Source organism: Anarhichas minor, unplaced genomic scaffold (assembly GCF_050575085.1).
Source record: "Anarhichas minor isolate MPS153535 unplaced genomic scaffold, ASM5057508v1 ptg000024l, whole genome shotgun sequence".
Classification (NCBI taxonomy): domain Eukaryota; kingdom Metazoa; phylum Chordata; class Actinopteri; order Perciformes; family Anarhichadidae; genus Anarhichas; species Anarhichas minor.
Genome location: NW_027466470.1, coordinates 15,677,218 through 15,702,229, shown reverse-complemented (window position 1 = coordinate 15,702,229; position 25,012 = coordinate 15,677,218). Strand labels below are relative to the sequence as shown.

At 41.5% G+C, this 25,012-nt stretch overlaps 1 protein-coding gene across 1 annotated transcript in view; it reads left to right on the top strand.

The window, feature by feature from the left end:
- tnr (tenascin R (restrictin, janusin)) overlaps positions 1–23,423 on the top strand; it is a 62,087-nt gene extending 38,664 nt beyond the window's left edge. Inside the window, exons 21-28 of the mRNA XM_076098562.1 lie at positions 1,516–1,659; positions 8,380–8,510; positions 12,714–12,846; positions 13,933–14,084; positions 14,288–14,384; positions 19,787–19,948; positions 20,419–20,582; positions 22,648–23,423. Of these exons, the coding sequence (XP_075954677.1) occupies positions 1,516–1,659; positions 8,380–8,510; positions 12,714–12,846; positions 13,933–14,084; positions 14,288–14,384; positions 19,787–19,948; positions 20,419–20,582; positions 22,648–22,767 (1,103 nt within the window). The 3' untranslated portion in view covers positions 22,768–23,423. The remainder of the gene's footprint in view (positions 1–1,515; positions 1,660–8,379; positions 8,511–12,713; positions 12,847–13,932; positions 14,085–14,287; positions 14,385–19,786; positions 19,949–20,418; positions 20,583–22,647) is intronic.
- Positions 23,424–25,012: the final 1,589 nt, after the last annotated feature.

Sequence of the window (25,012 nt, the reverse complement as noted above, 5' to 3'; positions counted from 1 at the left end):
TTAACCGCCGCCAAAGGACAATAATGAGACGAATTAAAGCATTTGGATAAAATCATCAACACCCTTTTCTTTTTAATGCCTCCATAGTGAGCAGTTCAGCTGCTTATCTGTCTGTATCACATCACCACTACAGCGTTGCTGCTTACATTGCTTACCAGCTAATTTTACAGGGAGATTTTTACACACCAGCTTTTTTCTGAATGCCGTCGTCCGTATGCGTCATGTTTGTGTTTCGTCAAGCACTTCGTAACCTTGGTTATGAAAGTCACTGTTTAAGTAAATGTTTACTTACTAACTTGCTGTTGAGAAGCGCTCTCTGGACAATGAAGTAATTTACATTTTAGAGAGGTATAAGTGTCAGTCACAGGATCAGACTGAAGAGTCGCAGCACAATGAGCAGATTTGTTTTTGGTCGTTCAGGTTGCAGCGTGTGGTGAGGTGTCAGGTACAAGAAGTGAGATCATTGTGATGCTTTGAGGCAATGTTGATGCATTTGTCTTGCCTTCAGAGAAGTTCATTATGCTCCGTTGAACCACTAAACCTTGACACCGGCATTGCCGTTTTCACACAGCATGCGTTTCTGATGCAACCCATGCATTCGCTGTCTGACAGCCATATCCAGATCAGTAACAGATAGCCGTATTGCTTGGCCCCTCAGAGTCTGTTTATAATTTGCTCCCTGAACCGTGTGGAGGACTGCCAAGCCTCCAGTGGGTAGGCCGGCAGCAGATAAAGATGCTTGACATACACAGTGAGAGTGCTGAAATATGAAAGTATAAAAAGTTTCAAAGGAGTCGTGTTTTCTCAAGAAACACCAGCCCGTGTATTCAGTCATCAGCCTTTGCATGTATATTTTAAACTCACCAGTCAAATGTTTAACGACACTTGAACTCAACTATTATTTTCCCTTCTGACTTTTATAATGCGGCTGGAGTATAATGTTATGGAAAGCATATTTCTCATTTGCACACGACCGCACGGCCGAAGCCATGCCGGGAGTTATCCAGAAGGAATCCGTATCACTCAGCTCCCAGAGTCGATGTGTATGTTACACCCCGACTGACTGGACTCCAGCCTGATCAGATACAGAGATACTATCTATATGCTGGACACATACTCAGAAAGCAGCCCCGGCCAGGGTTTGGAGAAGCGCAATGTAAAGTTGTGGACAAATCCCACGAGTGTCAGTGTATTAAGTCAAGGTCAATAAATCTCATATTTCTATCGAGTATACTGTCCTGCATTACAAAATACATTTTTATTGCCAACCAGGAGCACCCACATAAAATCCAAACCATCATGGTGTCAGTCAGTCAAACTTCATATAAAACGGATGAATAGTGTAGCACGGACATAATGTGGTTTGTTCAGCAGCATCACTGTCACTGTGATGTTTACACATGATCCTGTCAGTGAGCCACCTTCTTTCCCACGCTGAAAGCTTCTTTCTAACAGTTACAATTGAATGTAGTCAGAAGATGTACGATAAACATGTAATCCTCGTGTGTTTTCCAGTGACAGCTGATACTTTCCTTGTGGAAGGAAACAAGCAGGAGCACCAGCTGTCCAACCTTAAGCCAAGCACCACCTACTCTGTAGCCCTCTACGCCACCAAAGGACCCCTCACCAGCGGCACCGTCATCACCAACCTCCAAACACGTATGTGCTTCATCTTTATTCAGCTGCTCTCTGTACAGTGGGTGGCGCATGGCTCCGTGGTTAGCACTGTCGCCTCACAGCAGGAGGCTCCTCCAGGCCCCAACTGGAGCCCTTGTGTGGAATTAAATGTTCTCGCCGCGTTTGCGTGGGCTTCCTCGGTTGGGCGCTCGGCTTCATTCACGGCCAACGTTTTCCTGCAATGGCTGTACCCACTGCTTCCAAAGTAATCAGGATGAGTCAAATGCAGCTGGTGAATTTCTCTCAGGGGGATTAATGAAGTGCAGTACGAACAACAGAACTACGTCATGGAAAAATAATATATAACCAGTGTTTATGTGCTCTACCAGTTAATCACCACCACCATGACTAACCCAGAAAAATATCAATTAAAACTGATGTGCTGCAGAATAGCAATTAATAATAAACCTAATCCCTGAAGGGATTTGGTTTAGTTTCTGTTTGTGTGCATGTTTTTACCTGAATGAAGTGAACCGGTCCAGAGGAGGCTGGTGTCACCGCTGGTCTCAGTGATGATGAATTCCCCGAGACATAACAACAAATCATTTCTCCAGCACTACCGGTGCCGTGTCACTATCACGATAGAAATAAAGTTACAGTTTTATCATCATTCTGGGTGGTTTTGGGTTTACTCTGGGCGTAACACTCGTTGCAGAGTCACATACGTCACAGGGGTCAGTGCTACCGTGCAAGAGACCTTGACATGGTCAAAGACACCAGCTGTGAGGATTAAATTTGTGAACTCTCTTTTCAACTTTTTTGCCTGCTTCACCTCCAGGTGACCCACCTCTCCAATTATCTTCACCTTTATCCGCTGCTCCATCGAGAGCAAAGTTAGGGGTGAGGGAATTGTTCCAGTTTAGCTGAGTTGCAGCTCTGCAAACTTCTTTTTTTTTTTTTTCTAGGGTTCTTGCAGAAAAAACAAAAGAACTTTTTCAGTCAGCAGAGGAGTTCATATCCCCTGAGGAGTAGCAGAGCTACCTGTCCTGCACTGCAGCAGAGACAGAAACAAACTCTGACAACGTATGAGAGCAGGGCTGCAGAGACTTCAAAACATAAATGGGGCTCGGGAAAGTTTGGTGTACCTACAACCATGTCAATGCTGTACATGCATATAGTAACTCATACATAAACAAATGTTCTTGGCAGTTTAAGGTGATTCTAATTTGGAAAACAGATGCTCTGCCTAGTGCGTTATGTACCTCAGCTTCTCCAGAGAACAAAAACAACATGCATTTCTACCCCGGTTAGACTCTCGCATATAAAGGAATTTAAGAAGTTGCTGTGACGTAGGAGGCACCACGGAGCGAACAAAGAGTTTTAAATACCATGTCTTATTGAATCAAGCAAACAGTCGGGTGCTTGACTTTCTGCTCTCCTCCTCTCTGTCAGATAGGCTCAATTTATTCTTGCAACTCCATTTTAGAGGAAATGTGATTGGGTAGAAAAGACACAATTAGATAGAATTCTTCCCTACAAGAGGAAGGGAAATCTGCAGCAGCTCATTCAGAGGTGTACCAATGTTATTAAAATATATCCTGCAATCACAGAAGCAATGTGTACATTATTTTATACATACTGACATAGTGGAACATGCCATGCATTATTCCATTAAGGAACTAAAATTCAATAAAGTCACAATGAGGAATAATCCCTGAGCTTAATCAAGTGCTACTCTTGGGCGAATATCAAACTATTAACACTGTTTGGATTAAAAGTGTCCGTCTTCTAGTCCACTTTCATGTTTAAAGGTTCAGTGTACGGACACCAACACACACCAGTAGAGTTTTCCCTTTGGCAGGGCTGATGATGACATGTCTCACCAGGGGGCGCCTTAGTCAACCCCAACATCACAGGGAACTTCTCGTGTTGTTAATTAAACTTCCTAATTGAAATCTTAAAGCCTGTTCCAGCTCCACTCACACAGCTTGTTTCCTCCAGCTGTTACGCTCCGGTGGAAAATGTCCCATTGTGAACGGGGCTGTAAAGGAAGATGAGACCATTGATTGGTTTGGTCAACTACCCCAGCTATGGCTCTGTTACCGTCTCCCCATGTCTGCCGCTCTGTTTCTGTCTGCTTTCATCGGCCCCTCGCTCTTTGAGTCTCAGTCCGTCTACTGAGCCCCACGCTGAAGAATTGCCGTCATGGACTGTGACAGTGGAAAAAGTGTGTAATAGTTAAGTCCAGTAAAGTCATGTACAGTGCACATTTCAAAAGAAATTGAGCAAGTGGTTTGCAGAGAAATTTAAAATCTGATTACATTTTTAAAAAATCAAATCATATAGTCGTTAATAATAATTAAGGAGACTCAAACACATAGAATTCAACATCTGGACTGGGGATGGGGATTTTAAGATGAGCTTTCAGTTCTTCTCGGTAGTTTAGTGTTGTTGAGACTGATGTTAAGGTTTGACATATTTGGTTAAAAGTCAAAATATTCCATAGAGCAGATTACTATGTACAGGAAGATGTCTCCATGTTTTTGTGTACAGCAGCTGTGTGATGTAAAAGAGGTGAAGGTTCTTGCTGGGCCGTTTGAATTAGCAGTGATATAAATTGCAGAGATCAACAATTGCTTTTTGACTAGTTGGAATTCCAAGTCTACAAAATGGATATTTTCATACTAGTGGAAATTATTGATATGGCAGCTTGGAATTGTAACTAGTAAGAATTTAATTCCAGATAACTTAAATACAATTGTAGTATATTAATTGTACAAAATAGTAATAATCAACTACTACTACTAGTCTATCCTACTGATTTCATGTTAGAAGGGCTTTCCATATGCTTTGCTGTCGGGATGGTCTTTCCACAGCACAAAGAGAGAAGAGAAAGGGGGAAAGCAATGGCTTCATATACAAATGTGGCCAAGACTGCTTTTTTTTTTTAGGGTGGAGTTTCTTTCGATTCCCAAGCCTCTTAACCACTCTGAGAGTTGTTTTGCTGTCTGGCATCCATGCCTCGAGAGTTCAACACAGAGTAAAACAGCTTGGCTCTCCATCAGCTGATGTTTAAGCTATAAGACCGTAAAATACGGGATTTTGCTACGGGTGTCTCGATAAGCCTGTAGGCTGCAGCACCGGGACTCTTTGCCCCTCAGATGTGTCTGAGCCCACTTGCTGGAAAGTGCTTGGCAAGTTTTTGAAGCGGCAGAGATCCTTGATGCGGGCAGCTTCAGTGAGTTATGGCTAATCGTTGTTCACCTAGTAGTGAGAGTACCTCTATTACAGAAATGTAATCTTGATTATTCAGGCAATTAAGGCTTTTCTGACAGTTTAATGTACTTTTAAGAACTTTTATAATTATTTTAATGTAAAATACTTTAGAACTGTTTCAAAATGTTATCGTATATAGAATTTAAAAGTAGCATTTCTACTATGAATATTTGTGTTGTATACTGTAATTTATTTCATCAGATGTGAAAAATGTTTTATTGACCTGAGCCTGAGAAGTGTGATTTCGTCTCAACCTTATCACCATAAGAAAGGCTTATTGTACATATGTTTGCCTATAAATACATAAAGGTTGTCTTTTGTATTAAACTCTGTAAGTCTGAAAAAACAAATAACATTAAATAAAAAGATTCTGATATGGCATCCATCATAAATCTCCAAATTTGATCTTGTGGAGAATTGATCAAGCAAAAATAATGACTTATACTTTTGAAAGCCATTATTGTAAAGCATCTGTGACATGACGTAGAATTCAGCATCTGAGTGTTGAATCTAAACTTGTAATTTCAAAGTGGGTCTGGAAGTTTTGTTGCAAAGGGTGTGAAAGACAAGAAGGTTTACCGAGTTCCCCGAAGCCAGAATTTACAGTATTTGTGCAATATTTGGACAGCAGGAAAAGTAACTATACTGAAATATAATGACATTTTCTAGCAGCAGCAGTGATGCTGCTGAGGGATGTCAGAGGTGTAGTTACCGTCTCAATGAGGCATCTGCTCTTATCTCACCCCAGGTGAGAGATAATAAAGAAAGTATGCAGAATATGCAGATCGACAGGAAATTGTAAAACATGGAGGTGTCTTCTTTGTTCCTAAACTCAGCTTATCATAACTTCATTAAGAAGGTGACAGCGATTGCAAAAGAAGAAAACTTCTTCGTACCTATAAATGCTGCTGTAGCAAAATAAAATGTCCCCTTGCGGTATTAATAAAGTACCTATCTAATCTAATCTAATCTATTTTCTGCTCCTACTTGTCTGTACCTTGTGGGCTGAAGTGCTCTCAGGTGCAGAAGTGTGAAGCTAAATTCTAAATCCAGAGCACATCTATTGCCTCAACATGGGGACGGCGAGTTGGCGGCTTGCAGCTAACGTCGCTAACGGTACAAACAACGGCACAACAGTGCTGACGGAGCTAACAGTGTTTACCTGAGGGGGGGCTGGAGGGTGGGTGCTTTTCTTCCGCGATGACGCAGTCGCTAGGGACGGCGTTATCAGCTGTATTAACGCAGTGCAGAGCGGCGGCCACAACCTGCACTCACATGCACGTATGGCTCTTTGATGTTGTCCATGATGCTAATGACTATGGCTCTTGACTCTTCTAAAAGATAAAAACACGGTGTGACATCATAATACCATCTGTGAGATTAACCATTTGGTTTAAATCGGGAGACTTCATATATTGAGAGAAGTTACATTTACATCATTTACTTACAAATCGGCATATGTAAAATGTGAGATGTGAAAAGAAAATCATTTTCCTCTCTCTTATCTTCCTACAACATATTACTGCTGCCCATGCTGCCCTTCCCATCTGCTGCTCTGTGTGCGTTTTATTTTTTTCCCTTTTGTATTGTGTACACACTGTGTGTTAATGAGACACTAGATGAAGCCAAACCTATTCATCTCAATCCCATTGTTCAAACCGCCACGTCTGGAGACGGAGCTTCAGAGCTGCCAGCAACTCAGACGACACCTGCTCACCTGCTTGGTCACACTCCATGCAAAGGTTTAATTGGAGGGAAGAGCGTGATCGAGAGCAAGACAAGGAGACAGATTTAATTGGTGAATGAAGAGAGAGACAGAATATAGGCAGGCCGTCCATTTCTATGAAACGCCCCTCCCGCCTCTTCCTGCTCTCATCTATCCCTCGACGCGCACATAATGCAGCAACAGTGTCCATCAAGGGGAAGACGGGAACAAAAAGATAAACTCCGCTCATTCTGTGGCACATTGAGTTAAAATGGCAGCCTGTCAGATAAGCAGGAAAAAAAGGTGGTGGACAAAGAATGGGAAGGCCAGAGGAGCAGAGAGAGAGAGAGAGAGAGAGAGAGATAAACACAAGCACAAATGGAGATAGTGAGGAGAGTGAATGAGAGGAAGATGCCAGTTTGATGTGGGAATAGGAGGAAACAGACAAAGGAGGAGGAGGAGGAGGAGGAGGAGGAGGAGGAGGAGGAGGAGGAGGGAAAGCATAAATGAGATGCAGACGCAGTCAATAAAGACGTGAAGGTGCAGGAAAGGAGGAGAACGGCACATCATTGCGGACTTTAGCACAATCTGCTGAGTTCATCTCAAAGCACACTATTCAGCCTCTGGCTCTTAAAAACTCTCATGTTCCCTTTTGTTTCCCTCCCGCTCTCTTTGTGTCTTTCTCTCTAAATCCCCGTCACACAATGTGGATCTGCGTATCACTGTCTCCAAGGGAAGGCCCACCGCCTCTTTCAGCAGGTTATCAAGGCGGGCACATGCTATTAATTACTGAGCCGTCATTGATCTTACCATATGTGCACACAGATAAGGATTTAAACGAGAAGGGAAGTGTGTGTTTGTGGTAAAAAAAACAAAAAGGTTTTTGTGTGTATGCAGCAGACAGGAGTGTGTGAGGTCTGGGTTCAATTTACGGTCAGATGTTTAGCTAAAAGTTAAGGAGAAGTCCCGGGGAGAAGTTAAAAGTGCACGCTGTTTACAGAAGTCCAGTGTTACTTTCAACACAGAAGAAAGAGAAAAAATGGGAGAAAAAGAATCACAGAAAGCGACAGCCATGCAGTAAATATCTTTATCTCATATTCACAGTGGTGACGTCGGATTGCACCGCACACAAAGCACTTCATTTGTTTCTGCCTCCCTTACTCACTCAGAGCGCTGTTGGTGACTAGCTGACGATGTCATGATGTAACTCCAGGAAACTGATGTTCTCGAATAGAAGGTCATCTATTTTCTATTATGCACTAAAATGAGGTTACCGCGTGTCAATGCTTCTGCTACCATGTCGGAAGATCAGATATTGACCCGAAAAAGGGGTGATGTAAGGTGGGGAAATGGAGGTGAGTCTCCTTGTGATGTGGTTAAGGTATCAAGGCAGGCACTATAATCAAGCCTTGTTTAAGGCTGTGCAGGAACTAAGAATATACTCGGATGGTGTGATGTAATGTGCGGTAAAACTTGGGTGGGCTTGCTGATCAAGGGCTCGAATGCTGTTGCGGCTGTCATGCACTGTGTCTAAACACGGAAACGTGTTGCACTGCTCCTCTCACTCAGTACTGTGGGGATTAAGGATTACTGACATGGAGATTTTACCCTACCCTGTGGAATACCTATAATAAGCTGAAACAATGAGTATGAATAACAACGATCCTGTTTCGCAAATCTGGGCGGAGGACTCGACACCTCAGTCATTATTTGAGAACTACAGTATGTCGGAAACATTCCTTGTTTTACATTAAGTTTCTGTTTTTCTCTCGTTCTGGCAGCCATGGACGCGCCCCTGAACCTGACAGCCAGTGAAGTGAATCACCGCAGCGCTCTCATCTCCTGGCAGCCGCCAATCGCGGAAATTGACAACTACATGCTGACCTACAAGACACTTGACGGCAGCCGTAAAGTATGTAGCGCACATAGCTGAACACTCGTGTCTCAACTCTTGTACACACTTACACACATACTGTTGATATCCTATACACGGTATTTCCATTATAGAAAAAATGTCTGCAGCCAAAATGTGTTTCCTTATCTACTCTCCATCTTATTCAAATCCTGTTAAAAAAAATGCATGCTAACCAACATGTGTCAGGGAGGTAAGCTGTACTTTTGTTAATCCACACACCTGAAAAGAGAAACCGAATTCTGCAGATATTGAAGCACATATTTGAAACCTCTTCTTGGATTTCTGCAAAAAAAGAGAAAATGTTCCCAATTTAATCAACTTATTATAATAGAGTTGAACGTTGTTCAGGAAAAGAAAATGAATGCGGAATCACAACTTTATGACAAACACTTCAAAAATCCAAGTTTTGTCTTTCAATCATGTTGATGTGGAGCGTGCAAGCATTTTGGGACACACAAACCCACAGATTGAAAAACACGCACACACAAGGGAACGAGGCAGTGAAATTGCCTGTCTAATAGATATATTACTTTAATGTGTCTCAGGAGAGACATTGTTTATTTTGATTAAACTTTTTGATGTGGCTGAGTAATGGCAATAAGGCACGCGCCATGCCTGTTAACGAATTGACTATAACCATTTCCCATGATGCTCTGCAATAGACTCCTCTTTATTGGCAATCCCGTGTCTTACACATAAGCGCACGCATGTAACTAAATGCACACAGACTGTATCCCTTAATGCCCAGGGCCACCGTAGTGTCAGGATTTAATAAAAGAACGGTCCTAAAACACGCTCGCATCTATGTGCAGTGATGATGGACCTCAAGTCTCTCTCTCACACACACACACACACACACACACAATCTGCTGTGTGGTTGACCATCGGGTGTCACTCATGCACAGAGAATGCAACGGTAACATGTCAGATCGTCCCTTTTTTTAAAATTTCACTTGTTTCCAGTCGATGCAGACTTCCATCAACATTTGTTCTTAAATATATTCACAGTCTTCATGTTGATCCCATGTTCTACCTTTTCATCCTTTTCCCCAAAAAAATGGTTTGTTTTCTAAAGAAACATTTGTCTAGAAATATTATGGCATTTACGTAGGGGTAACACTAAATCAACATTTGATATGACATTTCCATGACTCTGCATACATTTACATGTTAAGTCAAACAGAAATGATCTTTTCACAATTATTTTTCTCCTACAACATACATATCTGCATAATACATGTGCATAATCAGTGCCCAACAGGGAGACATTTGTATTCAATACTGTTTGGTTTCATTAGGTGCTCCCTTTTTTAGAATTCCCCAAAGAATGTTGTTTTCATGAAGCTAATCAAATTCATTTTAAACCATATCTGCACAGAGCAGTGACTCCACTCTTCCATCATAGGCAGATGGTCATACTGACTAATGACCAAACGGCAGCATTCTACACAAAACGAGAGCCACAGGCTTTGAGCGTCAACACACGTTAGCTTTCTTGCTAATGTAGCCTTCCTATCAAACTTACAAATACATTTAGCTTAACACTCTAACTAGCAAACAAGGACACATGTCTTTGGTTGCTGAATGAGCGACCAAACAAACGTCCATCAGAGAAATGTGCACTGCTAGCATCAGTTTGCAAGCTTGAGAGCTAATCAGTTCCTCAGATGTAATATCCGTCTGTTAAGGTGTTGCCGTAGTCCTGACTCTTCACTACCACTGCAAACAAAAATACCGTTAGCTCACAGCTAGTAGCAACGGTTTCCAGCCAAAGTGTGCTCATGTTGCGTCTTGTCCTTCAGAGTCTGAGAGGAAAAGGAACCTTTTTGATACATACATACATACAAAGATGTTTCTTCTTCTTTTTATAATAAAAAAATATTAACAATGAGTTTCAAGATTGCGTTGACATTTTTGGAGGCAAAACTAATTGTGATGTCAGTTCACTGCTTTTAATGAAGTTTTTTCGTTGCCAATTGCATACAGTAGTTTCCTATTAAATTCATGCGTTGAAATCTGGAAGATCTTGCAAATCCAATTTTAACTAATTGTCAATCAATTGAAAATCAATAAATTTCTCTTTGAGCATGTTCCTTTTATATTTTATTCAAATCTCTGTTCATTACTGTGAGCTGCCTCAACAAGTGCACATTTTGAATTGATGTTGTTCAACAAGTAATGAGTCACATCCCTCATTAATGCTTAGAGCAAAAATGATTGCTGTGGCGGAAGATTGAAGTACTCATTGTGAGAAATTCCTCCGGTCGTCTTCACTTGAGGTCTGGCGTTGGTGAAAAACATGCAGCAGCGTTACCTCGGCTCTAATCTAACCACATATTGGTGAGCCTCGCAGCTGTTCAGCCAGCTCTTACAGAGATAATGGACTTTTGTCATTTACACACAGTAGCTTTGAGATCATTTCTTATCTGATTAACATGTACTTACCAGTTTGTAAATGCATGTATCACCGTTGGTTATGTTCGTGCCTGGAGTAACAAAGATCTCCCCCTTCAAACAGTCACAAGGATAAATACACATCCACCAAACGTCCAACCACTCACCCTCACATACACAATCAATAGCAAGCGTATATTGGTATATGTATTATAAAACAAGGCCTTTTCGCTTGCAATATAAATCTTATCTTGACCCTGAAAACCTGGTGGGAATATGTCAGATCCTCTGAGACAGAGAGACACCATTTACCAGCTGCTGCCCTGCATAATTCACATAAACACATTGCCTAGATATGGGTGGTTTCTTTTCCCAAACTGGCTGAATATTTCATTTTTACTTGTTCATATTTAATGTGTATCCAGGGCAAAGTGTAACACACACATGCACACAAACACACGAATAGACAAGTCTCTGTTCATCAATTGAGCGTTCTGCCTGTGGATTTATGGCTCATCTAAAAAACTGAGGTCGCAGAGAATACTCGGTCAAACGTTTGGCTCCCCAAGACAGGCTCAGTGAAAGGCGATTGGGAAAAAACAAAGGGAAGTAACTCGACTGTACTGTCGTGACTCCTTAACCACAAATAGAAATATTTGTTTCCTGTTTGCTGAGCAGCTTCTCAGCTTGGCTGTCGGATAAGAGTCTTTTATCTTGTATCCCCTGTCTAGTTGGCCCCACTTGTCCTCCTCTTCTGTGTTTTCTATGGCTCTAGTCATCTGTGGAGGCAGCCACACTTGCTCTGCAGACGTTGGAAGAGTAGCTCTTACGGCTTAGTTGATTGTTATTTCTGCGTCATGCCAAACACACACAGCAGTCCAAAACACCACAGTTTTTACAATACAAAAGCCCATCAGTTACATAGAAGATACACAAAAGTTCTTCATTGTGTGTTCAAACAGCAGGTTAATGTTGAAAATATAGGTTTTCACAAACAGGGAATTGGCTTTGGTGTACTGGTGTATAACATGAACATAGTAAGAGAAGATGCAGTTAAAAATAACAGCAGGTATTGCAAAAATCAAGAAATATAAATATAGAATATACCGTATTTTCCGCACTATAAGGCGCACTTAAAAGCCTTTAATTTTCTCAAAAAACGACAGTGCGCCTTGTAATCCGGAGCGCCTTATATATGGATCAATTGGTTAATTGGTTGATCCATACTGGTTGTACACGGCGCTCTGTCAAAATGTTTCAGTACGACTGGTAAACTACAAAGCCGCACCGCGGTAAACACCGGTACTGTGCTTACTCCTAGTCCAACACCACTTGTGTGTATAAAGACCCCAAAATGGCACCTTTCAAGAGACACGCTTACAACGCTATTCTATTCTATGCGCCTTATAATCCGGTGCGCCCTATATATAAAAACAGTTCTAAAATAGGCCATTCATTGAAGGTGCGCCTTATAATCCGGTGCGCTTTATAGTGCGGAAAATACGGTAAGTAGAATTAGAAAATAAACAGGAACAAAAATTATAGAAATATTTGCAATATATCTGAGTTTAAATCAATGAACTGTGCAGTATTTAGAAGTGGTGGATTTGTGCAGATATTTGCAAAATTGTCCAAGGAATGTGGAGAGGTTCACTGTCGGAAGTGTGAAGGGAATATGCAACGTACAGAGACCCTGAGGTTTATGCTGAATACACATTCAATTATTGTTTTTTATGGAGGGCACTTTCTTAATCTTAATATCTTTTAACTTGTATGTGTGTGAATTTGTTCACGTGTGTGTTCTAGGAGCTGATCCTGGATGCAGAGGACACATGGATCCGACTAGAGGGACTGGCAGAGAACACAGAGTACACTGTCAATCTCCAGGCTGCAAGAGGACTTGACACCAGCGCTGTAGTCTCCACTACCTTCACTACAGGTACCGTACACAGACATTCACTCACATTGACACACACACACACAATGTATTGGTATTCTTTGATTTAAGTTAGGAAACAGATTCTTATGGGTTGAGTTTTCTTATCCTGGATTTTTTTTCTAGTGTTTCACATTACTGTCACCATAACAAAGGTGCACAATAATGGGTCCCCAAAGTCTGACACAATTTTCATCTCCCTTCCCTGTTGCATAGTGGGGGAGACTTCTCATTAGGCTGTACCTGCGGGGTCGCTGTCTACAAACCTAGAGCTGAACAGGGTGCTCTAATCTTCAGTGTGCTCAGTGTGTAATTAGATGCCGGATATGTCACTCAAATAAGGGTTAGGAAGCGTCGTGAAGATGCTAATCACCTGGGGTCTCATTTATAAAACAGTGCAAAGGATTTTATGAATCCAAAAATCAACTAGGAAATGTGCTCACATGGATCCGCCTCGCCCCAACATTCAACTTTAAATGGTCAATGCAAAGCACCTCATAAATGCTGAAGCATGAAATGGACCTGCTGATCAATGGTTGTTAACAAGCAATCACGAGGGGAAACTACTGAGAGGAAGACCAAGAAAAGGAATTGTCGGACACAGAAATCAAGGGGCTTGTGGGTGAGGTGGTCCCTCTGGATTCTATAGTATTAGAAGTATTAGAAAATATTATTAAAAACTGTTGACGCTATGTTCTGCAAATATTTAATGCTATTTCATGTTATCTTTGATTTCCACAACCAATCATTTCAACAGCTGGAGCGCGCTCCACAGCTGACCACGAGTGTCGCTAGTCCGGCCCTCCTGAAATGTGATTTAAGATAAGTTAGTTAGTAATTGAAAGGTGCGGGTCCATCACTACATGGACCCGTAATTTTACATTACACAGCGGCATATTGATATTTCAATATAGATTACTGCAGTTTAAAGAATAAAAAAAAAAAAAGACATCCTGAATGTTGCCTAACGCCACACCATTTCAAATTCTATCCAGAAATCTCTACAAGCTGAATTATTGAAGTCAAACTATGGACAAAAACAAGTAAATCATAATTTGTCCTCAAACCTCTTCTTCTTCTTCTCTCCAGGGAGCCGTCTGTTTGCGACACCTCAGAATTGTGCCCAACACCTGCTGAACGGAGAGACGCTGGGCGGCGTCTACACCATTTACATCAGCAGAGACCTGAGCCAGGGTGTGCAGGTGTACTGCGACATGACCACCGATGAAGGAGGCTGGATTGTAAGTCACTGTGAAGATAATGCTTTCTTTCTTTTATTAGCACTTTTGTTAAAAAATTAACTCTGTCAATTAGGTTAAAGAAAGGGCCACATACAGTACTGGATGTCCTTGTGATCATAGTACTGAGTTTTTCTCAGCTATTTTAGTCAACAACCGAGTTGTATTTTTCTGATCTTGTCACGTCGTCATATTTTGGTGTCCAGGTATTTCAGCGTCGTCAGAACGGCCTCACAGACTTTTCCAGGAAGTGGAGTGACTATCGGGTCGGCTTTGGAAACCTGGAGGATGAATTCTGGCTTGGTAAGACTTAATCAGACTTAATCAGACTTAATCAGACTTAATCAGACTTAATTAAGACAGAGAATACGATGTGTAGAGTGTACCGTAGTTTAAAATACAAGCATTTAGACCAAGTCCATCACCATGTCCAGTTGTTGATGTCTGATACAACAACAGCTTCTGTAGTTGTAAGAATACTTGTAGGTTAAGATAAACATCTGTCCTCATTCAAGACAGCAATTGAGGAGTAGTTTCTGATATGATACCGATTAACATGTAGGTGTATTAGACAATTCACATGTAAGGCCAGGTTTGCTTCCTTATTCCTACTTCTTGTCACCCTGCCCAACATATTTCAGCTGCATTTCATGGGCTGCAGGCAGATATTAAGCTGCAATATGCTACCCAGTTTGTTCAGTTTTGTGAAGGCTGTTTCACCCTCTTTACCTATACGCACCGTCTCCATGACTGAAGTTGATTTAATGGACACAATCAATAGAGGCTCATAGCTTTCACTTGGTTTCAATTGATGCATCTTTTTTATGGAGAGGAAAGATATTGCCAATATCTTGTGCAGGCAGTATAGCCTTTCTTGTACGATTTTTCACTCTTTATTAAGACGGAGAAGCGTGCTTTTAGCTCATTTCATCGTTCAGCACTCGACTTCACAAAGTCTATCCGATTCATTACTGAATTCTCTGAAAGTTCATCTCTCCCTGAAATGACTTGGTAATTGTTTTTGGCGTCGCTCTGATTCAAAGACAACACAACGGAACATCCTCACTGTTTTGATGGACTGCTGCATATCTCTTTTCCCTCCACAAAAAATCTCATTATGAAAAAAAAAAGAGTTATATTCATTAGAAAATGTGCAAAATGAGTCGTGTTTCTTCATGGGCCAGTTTTGGTGTTATTGTTTTGGTGCAGATGATTAAAGGAAAATATGACATGAATATTCCATTAACTGAATCAGAACCTGTCTGGCTGCTTTTTTTGAACCTTTTGATTAGAGAAATGAAATAACAACACGGGGGGAAATATGATGCCATTGCATTACCACCACATTATCACAGAGTGGAGGCTGTTACTTTGCATCTGACACATATGGGATCGTAACACAAGATAGCTGTGGCACGCTCGAGTCCATTAGTGACTAAACACACGGTAATATGTGAAAGCATAAAGAGATTTTAGATCCAACCTCTCATGAACAGGAGCTCCAATAAAAACGGATTCGGCTACAAAAGCCTGCGATTCTAGTTGAGTCTGTCAGATTTGTTGCCTCGGTGGTATTTTTAAAGCAGTAGTTTGCAGTGTTGTCGAGTGGAATCGAGTAAGAATGTCAGCTGGACCTGTTACTTTTGTACAGCACCGCAGGGAAGGGTGTTCAAGGGTAGCTCTCAACATTTTACCACAGCAGGAAATAAGTTGGATTGCTTTTTTTGCTGGTATACATTCAGAATTAGCTTTTCTTTGTCAACAAACAAGTGTGGGGGGAAATTACTCACTGAAGCGCAGGAGGTGTGATAAATATCTTGGACAAACATCTTTGTACGATAACACTCCACACATCCTACAGGAGAGAGATCCCTCCTCTGTGCACCCGACACCGTATAAAGGATGGACATAGTGAGCTGCAGACTGACAGCAGTGTTTTAGCTGGAGGCCTCATGGAGCAGCATCCTGGCACAGATTTGCCTCGTTTCTTGCAGATCTATGTCGGCTTTGTCCGCATAATAAAATCTGAAAACATCGAAGCATATCTGGTTCAGCGAGTACAACATTCCATCTGACCCATTTCCACTTCAGCTGAATCAGCAATAATCTGCCCTCTCACTGTTTCTTGACGTATACTAGTCGGGGGCACCTCCTTCCATCTCTTGGGTCTTGTTTTACTTTTTTTAGTGCCTTCTAGGTTGCACTCACCCCCGCGTCTTTCTTCTATCCTACAGTACTCTGTCCTCTCAGTGCATAAAAGCAGCTTAATGTAACCTCGGGGTGTGCGGAGCATCACAAGCTGCTCTTTGCTCCTGTGAGAGCTTCTCCCCATGATGCCAGATTACAGATAACACGCCAGCAGGGAACCCGGTAGCCTCAGAGTACGGCACAAAATGTCGAGCCTGCTGCAGGAAACTGTCCTGTTAGTCCGTTGGTCCAGTGGTTGTAATAATACAAAAAAGGTGATGTTAAAAGGTTATTCACATAGGGACATCCTTCTGGTTGTAAAGTATTTGAAGGAGGTGAAGGAAGGTCATGAAGAAATGTTTTTGCAATACAACTAATACAATAGCTTCACTCATATTAAAACTCTAGTTCTTTTCTTTCATTTCAACAAAAGTCAGCACCTCCAAAGACGGCTTGTATTGGCGAGTTTTTGGACCACTGGAAACACTGTGACAAATTTGAGACAACTGGCCAACCTGTTTTCTGTTTACATGGAGAAACGTGTTTCTAGCACGCTCTGAGTCTCGGTGCTGTCAAAGAATACTGATAATGGACCCTGGAAAAAGTTTACTCACTCTTATTATTCTACGCCCCGTTGTTTTAGCTTGTATTTGCGTACATTTTGGGAAATAGGCACCATTAAAGGTCTGCCAAAGAAGCTGTTAGCAGTTCCTGTTTGAGTCGTGTCGATGGATATACAGACAGTCATCACTGGATTACTTTGTTACTGAAGAAAACTTAAAAACATGATTGTCAAGCAAGTTCTGGAGTTGTAAGTAGGAGTGGGTGGTGTATCGAATTTATCCGATATTGTTATCTACATTTTATGTGCAATATGGTAGATTACCATATCATCATATGGAAATATTCCTTGCGCATTTCAGTAATTTCTTTATGCTTTTTAAAAGCAGGCCATGTTCACATGCAGGAGACCAACTCTCCCTCTCATAGACACACACAGACAGACACCACATCCATCAGTTTTACTTAAATCATTGTCCAGAGTTCACGTCAATTCAAACGGTCCCAGAGAGGAGCCAAACACAAAAGAATTAATTTTAAAAAAGAACAGCAGGTCTGTCATCTGGAGGTGGTTTGTTTTCAGGAGAGCAGATGTGGAAGAGACTACAATCCTCTGCAAGATATGTCTCAAAACCATTGTTGCTGAAGATAGCAGTACCACGAATCTGTTCCATCACCACAACACACCCTGTGCAGAACACTGCAGTCAATCCAGCCTCCACTTGGAAAAAGACATTCTCTACAGTCTACTCCCAACAATGTTTTGCGGTACATATATACACTAAGCATTACAGTAAGGTCGTGTAAGAACTGTCTTCAAATTAAAAGCAACCTTTCAGTGAACGTGATTGGCAGTTTTAGTCAGTCTGTCAATAATAGATACAAATAAATGAATGAATATTAAATGATAGATAAAAGGGATGGCAGTTAATTAAAATAACTAATAGCTGCAAAATGTGTTTCAGAGAAAACTTAGATATTAATTGTGTGAATAATTATGTTTACCTCATAATAAAGACCACAGTTCCAAAGATAAATGTGACTTCAAAATAAATGATCAAGATGTACTTTGTATATCTACTCTAAGCGGACTCTTGCTAGTTTCTCAAGATTACCAACCTTTAGTTGCTCTCATGGACTTCAACTGCTGTGTTGTTAAGCGGTCAAACTACAATAACTAACTTTCAGAATACTGGCATGCACAATAAAATAAATGTATGATCCACAGACATTATATCTGTGTTATAACACCCCTAAACATTTAGGATACGTTGTTACTTTTTCTAAAATACTACCACTGTTTTGAATGTCTCTGCACTTCCGATGGCTGTGTATTAAACACTCCTGTGTAGCTTTGTACAGTTTTTTTGTGTTTCGTCCTGTGACCACACTGTATTTGCTCTCCAATGTAAGCATTTACAGTGTAAGAAGTGTCCTTAAAATGTGTCTTCCTGAGAGAAACTGCAGATGGTGACTGCAGTTTGAGACCATTTGTCCTTCACTCTTCTTTCTACAGATTAGTTCATAGCCCGTAGAGAACCATTAGAGTGAACATTTAGCTAATCGCTGCCTCCACACACATAACGGCAATATATTGGAGAGTATGGAACCATAAACATCGACATTAAATCCACTCAAACTGAAAGGAAGAGGCACTTGACTGGTCAGCAGTAAAGAATATGGAAATTAAGCTTTCATTATTATGTGTTATAGTTTGGAAACGGCCGTTTTTATTGCTGCTCAAGGGCATCTATTCTCCCTGCTCACTGACCTCAGCCAGTTTTCATGCTGAGCACAATGTCAGTTTGATGATGTAATAAGAGAGAGAAACCAGGGTGTCTGTGTGTGAATATGTGATCATTATCCCGTACTTTCTTTGCTTCCCCCCCCCCCCTCCCCCCCTTGCTTCTGTGTAAGTGAGAGAGAAAGGCTGGTAATAAAATGTGACTAGATGGTAATATTGGTAGTTTAATAGTACTAGAGTGCAATAGTGTGTCAAAAATGCATTTTTAATCGCTGCAGTTTGGAATAGAGCAGTCCGACCCCATAAAACTGAAAGTAAAAAAAAAATGATGGGTGCAGGATTAATTGCTGGTAATACAGTGATATTATACAACGGTAATTAGAGATGACTGAGTGTTAAATACTATTTTATTACAACGATTGCTTTTCCCCTGTCACATTAAGTGCCTTTGGGTTGTTACGTAGATTTTTATCTGTTTTCCATTGACGTATACTACAGCAGACTTGTAGTTCAGTGTAGGCTTTTCGTACATGGGATGCTTCTGTTGGAGGTTAAGCAGGGAAAGAGACTCCTTTCCAAACGGGTGCTTGTTGTAATCTGAGAGTGAAGGCCGTTCCAATCTCTCAGGTCGGTGTGGGGTCTTATCTCCCGCCGGTGTTCAAACGAGCCTCACATCTGCTGCCTCGGAGATAGAGAGCAAAGCCCCCTATCTCAGCAAGTTGTGACATGTGGCATTTGCAGAAGGGCTGGTGGTGACAGTGTCCACTGCTCTCCACAATTTCAGTCATACTCATCCATACAACTAGCTGACAAAGACGTCCGACATAGTGCTTATCGGGATTCAAACCTTTAACCTGCAAAGCTGCACCTGCAAAGCTGTCTATGTGTACGTACAGGTGCTAGAATGTCTTTTAAGTCACAGAAATACATTCTTTTTGTAGAGTTTTTACGTCTACTCCTGTCAATGTTCTTACACATTTTTGTATTTTATTTACTTTATATAGTCTAGAGTTTGTCCTCATCTGAATCAAGGGTCAAAGGATAGAAAGTGTTAAATGCTGTGAAGATCGTAAAGCCCTTTGAGCAAAATGTGTGATTGGTAAAGTCTTCAATCACAATATGAGTGTAATGTCTTCCATATCATATTTATTATACTAATATCTTTTGGTTATCGACTACAATGCAATATAATGTGTGTGTTGTGTCTCCACAGGTCTAGACAACATCCAGAGGATTGCTGCTCAGGGCCGTTATGAGCTGAGAATTGATATGAAGGACGGACAAGAGTCGGTCTACGCCAACTACGACAAATTCTCCATCGGAGATGCAAGAAATCTCTACAAGCTCAGGATAGGAGAGTACAATGGCACCGCTGGTACGTGGTGGAATACATTACATTGAATACAAGGTGTTTGTTAAGTTAACATACATCATTGTTTTGTATTTTACTTGGCTTCGTGGATGATTTACAATAAATACTACACTATATGATTTAATATAGCAAACTGTTTGCTGTCCCTTCCCCTCCATCTTCTCCCTGATGTCTGAAACCCGCCTCAGCGCTTCCCCACATTTCCACTTTTGTCCTCTCAGTCTGTCAACAGGAGCATATGCCAGAATTACCTGTCATCCCCTCATGTTTGTAATTATAATGTTCTCTGCCTAAAGAGCCTGTAGCAGGACGTATTTCCTCTCCCTCCCTCTCATGTCTGTCCCATTCCCCTCCTGCCCGCCTGGCCGTTTATGTCCGCCCCATCACGCCGTTATTCACCGCGGCCATATGTAAATGTGTCCCGGCATATGCTGATGTTTAAGGTTCTGCATCTGTCTCTCCTCTGATTTCAGGTGACTCTCTGAGCTACCACCAGGGCCGACCCTTCTCCACAAAAGACAGAGATAACGACATCGCTGTCACTAACTGTGCCTCGTCTTACAAAGGAGCGTGGTGGTACAAGAACTGCCACCGGGCAAACCTCAACGGCAAATACGGAGAGTCCAGACACAGTCAGGTCAGTCGTCTATATATAAAAGTTGATCAAAGAGTGAATGTGACAAATAAAATAGTGCTAGCTAGAAACTAAAATAACCTCGCGGTTGAATGCCTCCGCCAACCAGTCAAGTAGCAGTTTCCATTCATGTCCGTCGAATATGTATAATTCCTTGAGTGGAAGTTTGTACCAGATGGAATGAAATTCTCTCCAGGCGTTCCTGAGATATTAAGTTCATTAAAATGTAGATGTGAGGTCACAGTGAGCTTGACCTTTGACATTTGACCACCGAAATCTAATCAGTTCAAGAGGACATTTTTGCCAAATTTGAAGAAATTCCCTCCTCGAGTTCTGGAGATATTGCGTTCAGGGGACGGACGGACTAGCCAAAAATATAACGCCTCCGGCCGTCGCCGGCATAACAAGTTTGTTTTTCCAAATTACAAAAGACCACTCCTACTCATTGTGGTCCTGAATCTGGGACCTAAACGTTATCGCCATGTCTCAAAGAACGTGCCTGTGTCAAAGTCAGTCTTTAAGACCTTTGTTTTATGCTTACACTGTAAACAAGGCACAGAGAGTGGAAGGAATGGCGGGGGGGTCAATAGGGGCAGCGGTTTATTTATGCCCGTCAGCCTCCTGGCCCGGCAGATATTTTTGCTTCAATTTGTCAAGGTTGTGAGATATTGGTATCTTAAATTTCAGTGAGGGTGTAATTAATCTGTGGCGTTCACATGATTGAAAAATTCTCAAAATTCAACAGCAATGTGTCTTTCCAAAAGCTGTGTGGCCATGTCGCCTCACGCTGAAGTGTTCGGAGGAACTACTTCATTGGTAGAAAGTAGGTCCAATGAAAATTGCTGGCACACATTTCTGAGGATTATTCAAAGTAACGTTGACGCCGTTTTTGGAAAGACACATTGATTTACATTTTTGTCAATGCAATTTTTCAACGACAAATTTACGTCCATGGTTTTTGGTAAGTCAGCAGGAAACGCGGATGTTGTCTCAAAACCTCAAACACCATTTATTTGGGTGAACCCTTTTTACAAAAATTCACATCAACTGGCTCAATTATGGCAGTGTGATTAAAGGTTAAACAATTCTGATTTGAAAGGCTACATCCATCTCCATGCTTACACTGATTTGCCTGTTGGAGGAGCTGTAATGAAAGGTAAAAGAAAAGGACCGGTAGTGCAGCACCACTTTATCAATTTTAATCGAACCTGGAGAGGTGATGCACCTCAGTCTTGACTGATAAAAAGCACCTCTATCATCTGTTGGGAATGACACTCTTATCCAAACACTCATACCACTGGCTTCATATTCCAATTACGGAAACGTGTGGAAGGAAAAGGCCAGAGCCAAGACATGAAACAACATGCACTTGTGTTTGATTAAAAATAATCCTGGTATCCCATTCTCACACTGACAGGTGTGACTTCGTTTCTGACAAGCACTCACTCCCACCTCACACGTAGTGTGAGGTGGGAGTGAGTGCTTGTCCGGTCCTTTTGACGAGCGTGTGATGCAGCCTCTCTCCCAGCCTCTCTCCCAGCCTCTCTCCCAGCCTCTCTCCCAGCCTCTCTCCCGTGCCATAATGGCTCTACAAAGAAGAAAGCGAGGCGTTGTGTGGAGCTGTGATTAGGCTGAACTGCAGAGGCTTCGGAGCTTCGCCGCTTCGCTCTCTGTGCTCTCTGTACCGTCTTCTTTGTCGTTTGATGACATGAAATGAGAAATGAGACCAGGTGGGAGCAGAGATGGACAGGCATAATGACTCGCGGAGAGAAATTGCCTCTTGGCGTAAAGCTGCAAATGGGAAGATTTTGGTAGCGACGGGGATTAGAAAGGATGGAGTGAGACAATAATTACACTAAATTCATGACTGTGCTAGCTCTTAAGTCAGGATGTTTGCCCTCCTGCTTTTAGCGGCTTCCCTCGGTTGAAATTAAAATATGCTTTACTGAATATATAACATTTCTATCTTCAGTCTCTTTCACATTTTCTGTCTTTTCTGCCCTTGCCTTGCTTTAAGTGACCCTGTTGGTTCAAGCAGCTTCTAAAACCACACTTTTCATTCTTACAGGGTATCAACTGGTACCACTGGAAAGGCCACGAATTCTCTATTCCTTTTGTGGAGATGAAGATGAGGCCATTCAACTTCCGTAGCATCAGCAGCAAGAGGAGGCGGTCTGCCCCTGTATAAACACACCGCCTCCACCCAGCCCAGAGTCATGGATAAATGGAGTTCGGACTGTGTTTACTGATGTTTCTGCTGTCTGTGTGCACCACTGATGTGCTCTTTCATGCCTTTTAGTGTGGCTGCAAACAAAAAAAAGTGGGGTTATGACAAAAAGCTACTAATATTTTATTAATATATAGTTGTAAAAAAAAAAGAAGCAAAACTCATCATTATTAATGTACTACCAACACAAAGGAACTGTTCTAACCATTGATGTGGTCATGAAATATGAGAGAGGGCGAAACAATGTCCGAACTCTGTTTATCACTGCTCCAGCCCGGCTTTAGCTGTCTGCTCCTGCTGTACTTCTACCCAGATGATAGAGGACACTGTATGTAATTTATGAAATACTTTGAATGACAATGGTTCCATTTGCTGTAAAAAAAAAAAAAAAAGAAAGAAAAAAAAAAAAGGAAAGGCAAACCAAGAAGCTTTTTCTTTTCTTTAAGTCTGTGACTTGCCTTTCCCTAGGATGCGAGGACATGTGCTCACGACTGCGAGAGCTAACGTTATTTTAACCATTTTGAAAACAAACCCACTTTTAACGAAAAATATACTGTAAATGCCCTTAAAACCCTTAACTGTAAGATATATATATATTTTTATAGCTGATATTGTGACAAAAGGAATCATCTATTTAACATGATTTGATGCATTGGTGTTTGAGCCTATATTAAGTTAATGTAATCCTAAAACATGATGACAAATACTGGACATTAGAGATAAAAAATAATATAAAAAAACTAAACTGAACATCCAGAATTCTCATTCACCAAGCAGCGCACCAGCAACAGTTTCATTACCATCGATTTCGTTTGTTTTATTTCTCTCCGTCTGTGTTACTGTTGAATACAGTACCCTTTGTGTTAATTATTAAAGCAGAATGAATATTTAATATTAAACTCTATTATTATTGGTAGCCACACTGAGAGAATTTGCACTACAAGTGGGAACACAGCAAAGCTATTCTTGTTCACGCAATTCAATTATTTATTTCGGCGTTCGTGGGCATTTAGATATTGTTTTCCTCGACTTTAATATCTGTCGTCGATGCGGTGATTGCTTGCAGAGACGGTGCAGATGGATGGAACATTTGAAGCTGAGGGATTTCATTTGAGCATTACTGGTAAAAACAAACTTCCATGATAACCTTTCAGCATATTGTAATTCAAGTAGTGCCCCCAAGGAAGGGACTTTTCTGAAAGATGGAAGATACCACCCTCACCCTGCAGCTCTCCCCTCTTTGTCCTAAACCGGTGAATAGCGGCAACTCTATAAGAATTCCGGTCCTGTTTTCTTTGCAATCTTTTGGGCCTGTAAAGCCCTTTGAGATGATTTTACTGTGATTCAAGGCATTAGAAAGCGACAATATCAGCAAAGCATTTCAGGGATGGGAGAGACAATGCTACTAGTTAAGCATTCTGCTAACCGTAGCTACAGTAGCCGTGAAGCTATTCACAATGTTTTCTCTCCATCTCTAAAACGCTTCCCCTAATATTGTCTCTCTTTTTGAAAAGTCCGTCTTCCTTTTATTGGGGGGTTGCTTTGTAGTGTAGGTTGTTGCCAATGTTTGACGAGCACCTTTTGCTGCTGCAGGATATCCCGCTTTTGAATCAGGCTTTCACCGGAGGGCGGTGCAGACACACATCTGCAGACACACATCTGCATTTCCCAATGATGCCTAAAATTGCTTGCATACCGCAGCTTTGACCAAAGATCTGCATAATAAAGACTCTGCTGTTTGGAAAGATGCCAGTTTGTTTTGTCACCAAAGTCACTGAAGCAGCTTCTTCCTGTATTAATAGATTCTCACTTTTAAGGGACTTTTATGGTATTCATGTCCCTCGGCATTTTATGCAATGTGAACACTGCCTTCTATGCAAAAGAAAGTCAGGGGGGGCATAGTGCATATATTTTAGCCTGGCCTCTCTCCCACTGCTATAGCTCAAATGAACTTAACAAAGGATAACAGTGCGTGGAGTGGAGCCAAGTTTCTCCTTCTGTGCCCTTCTTTTAAGTTGCTTCGCTATTTAAGCTCCCCAGTGAAACAACACGATCAGCAAGTGTGGCAGAGAATGTCTTCTTCTAGTAGGGGGGGGGGGGCGTAATCTGCAGCAGACCCACCGAGCATTTTGTTCCATTCAGTGTTCACATTGTCACACAAAGCCTTCGGTGCGTTTAGTTGACTGCAGTTTTTCTGGAAAATGTT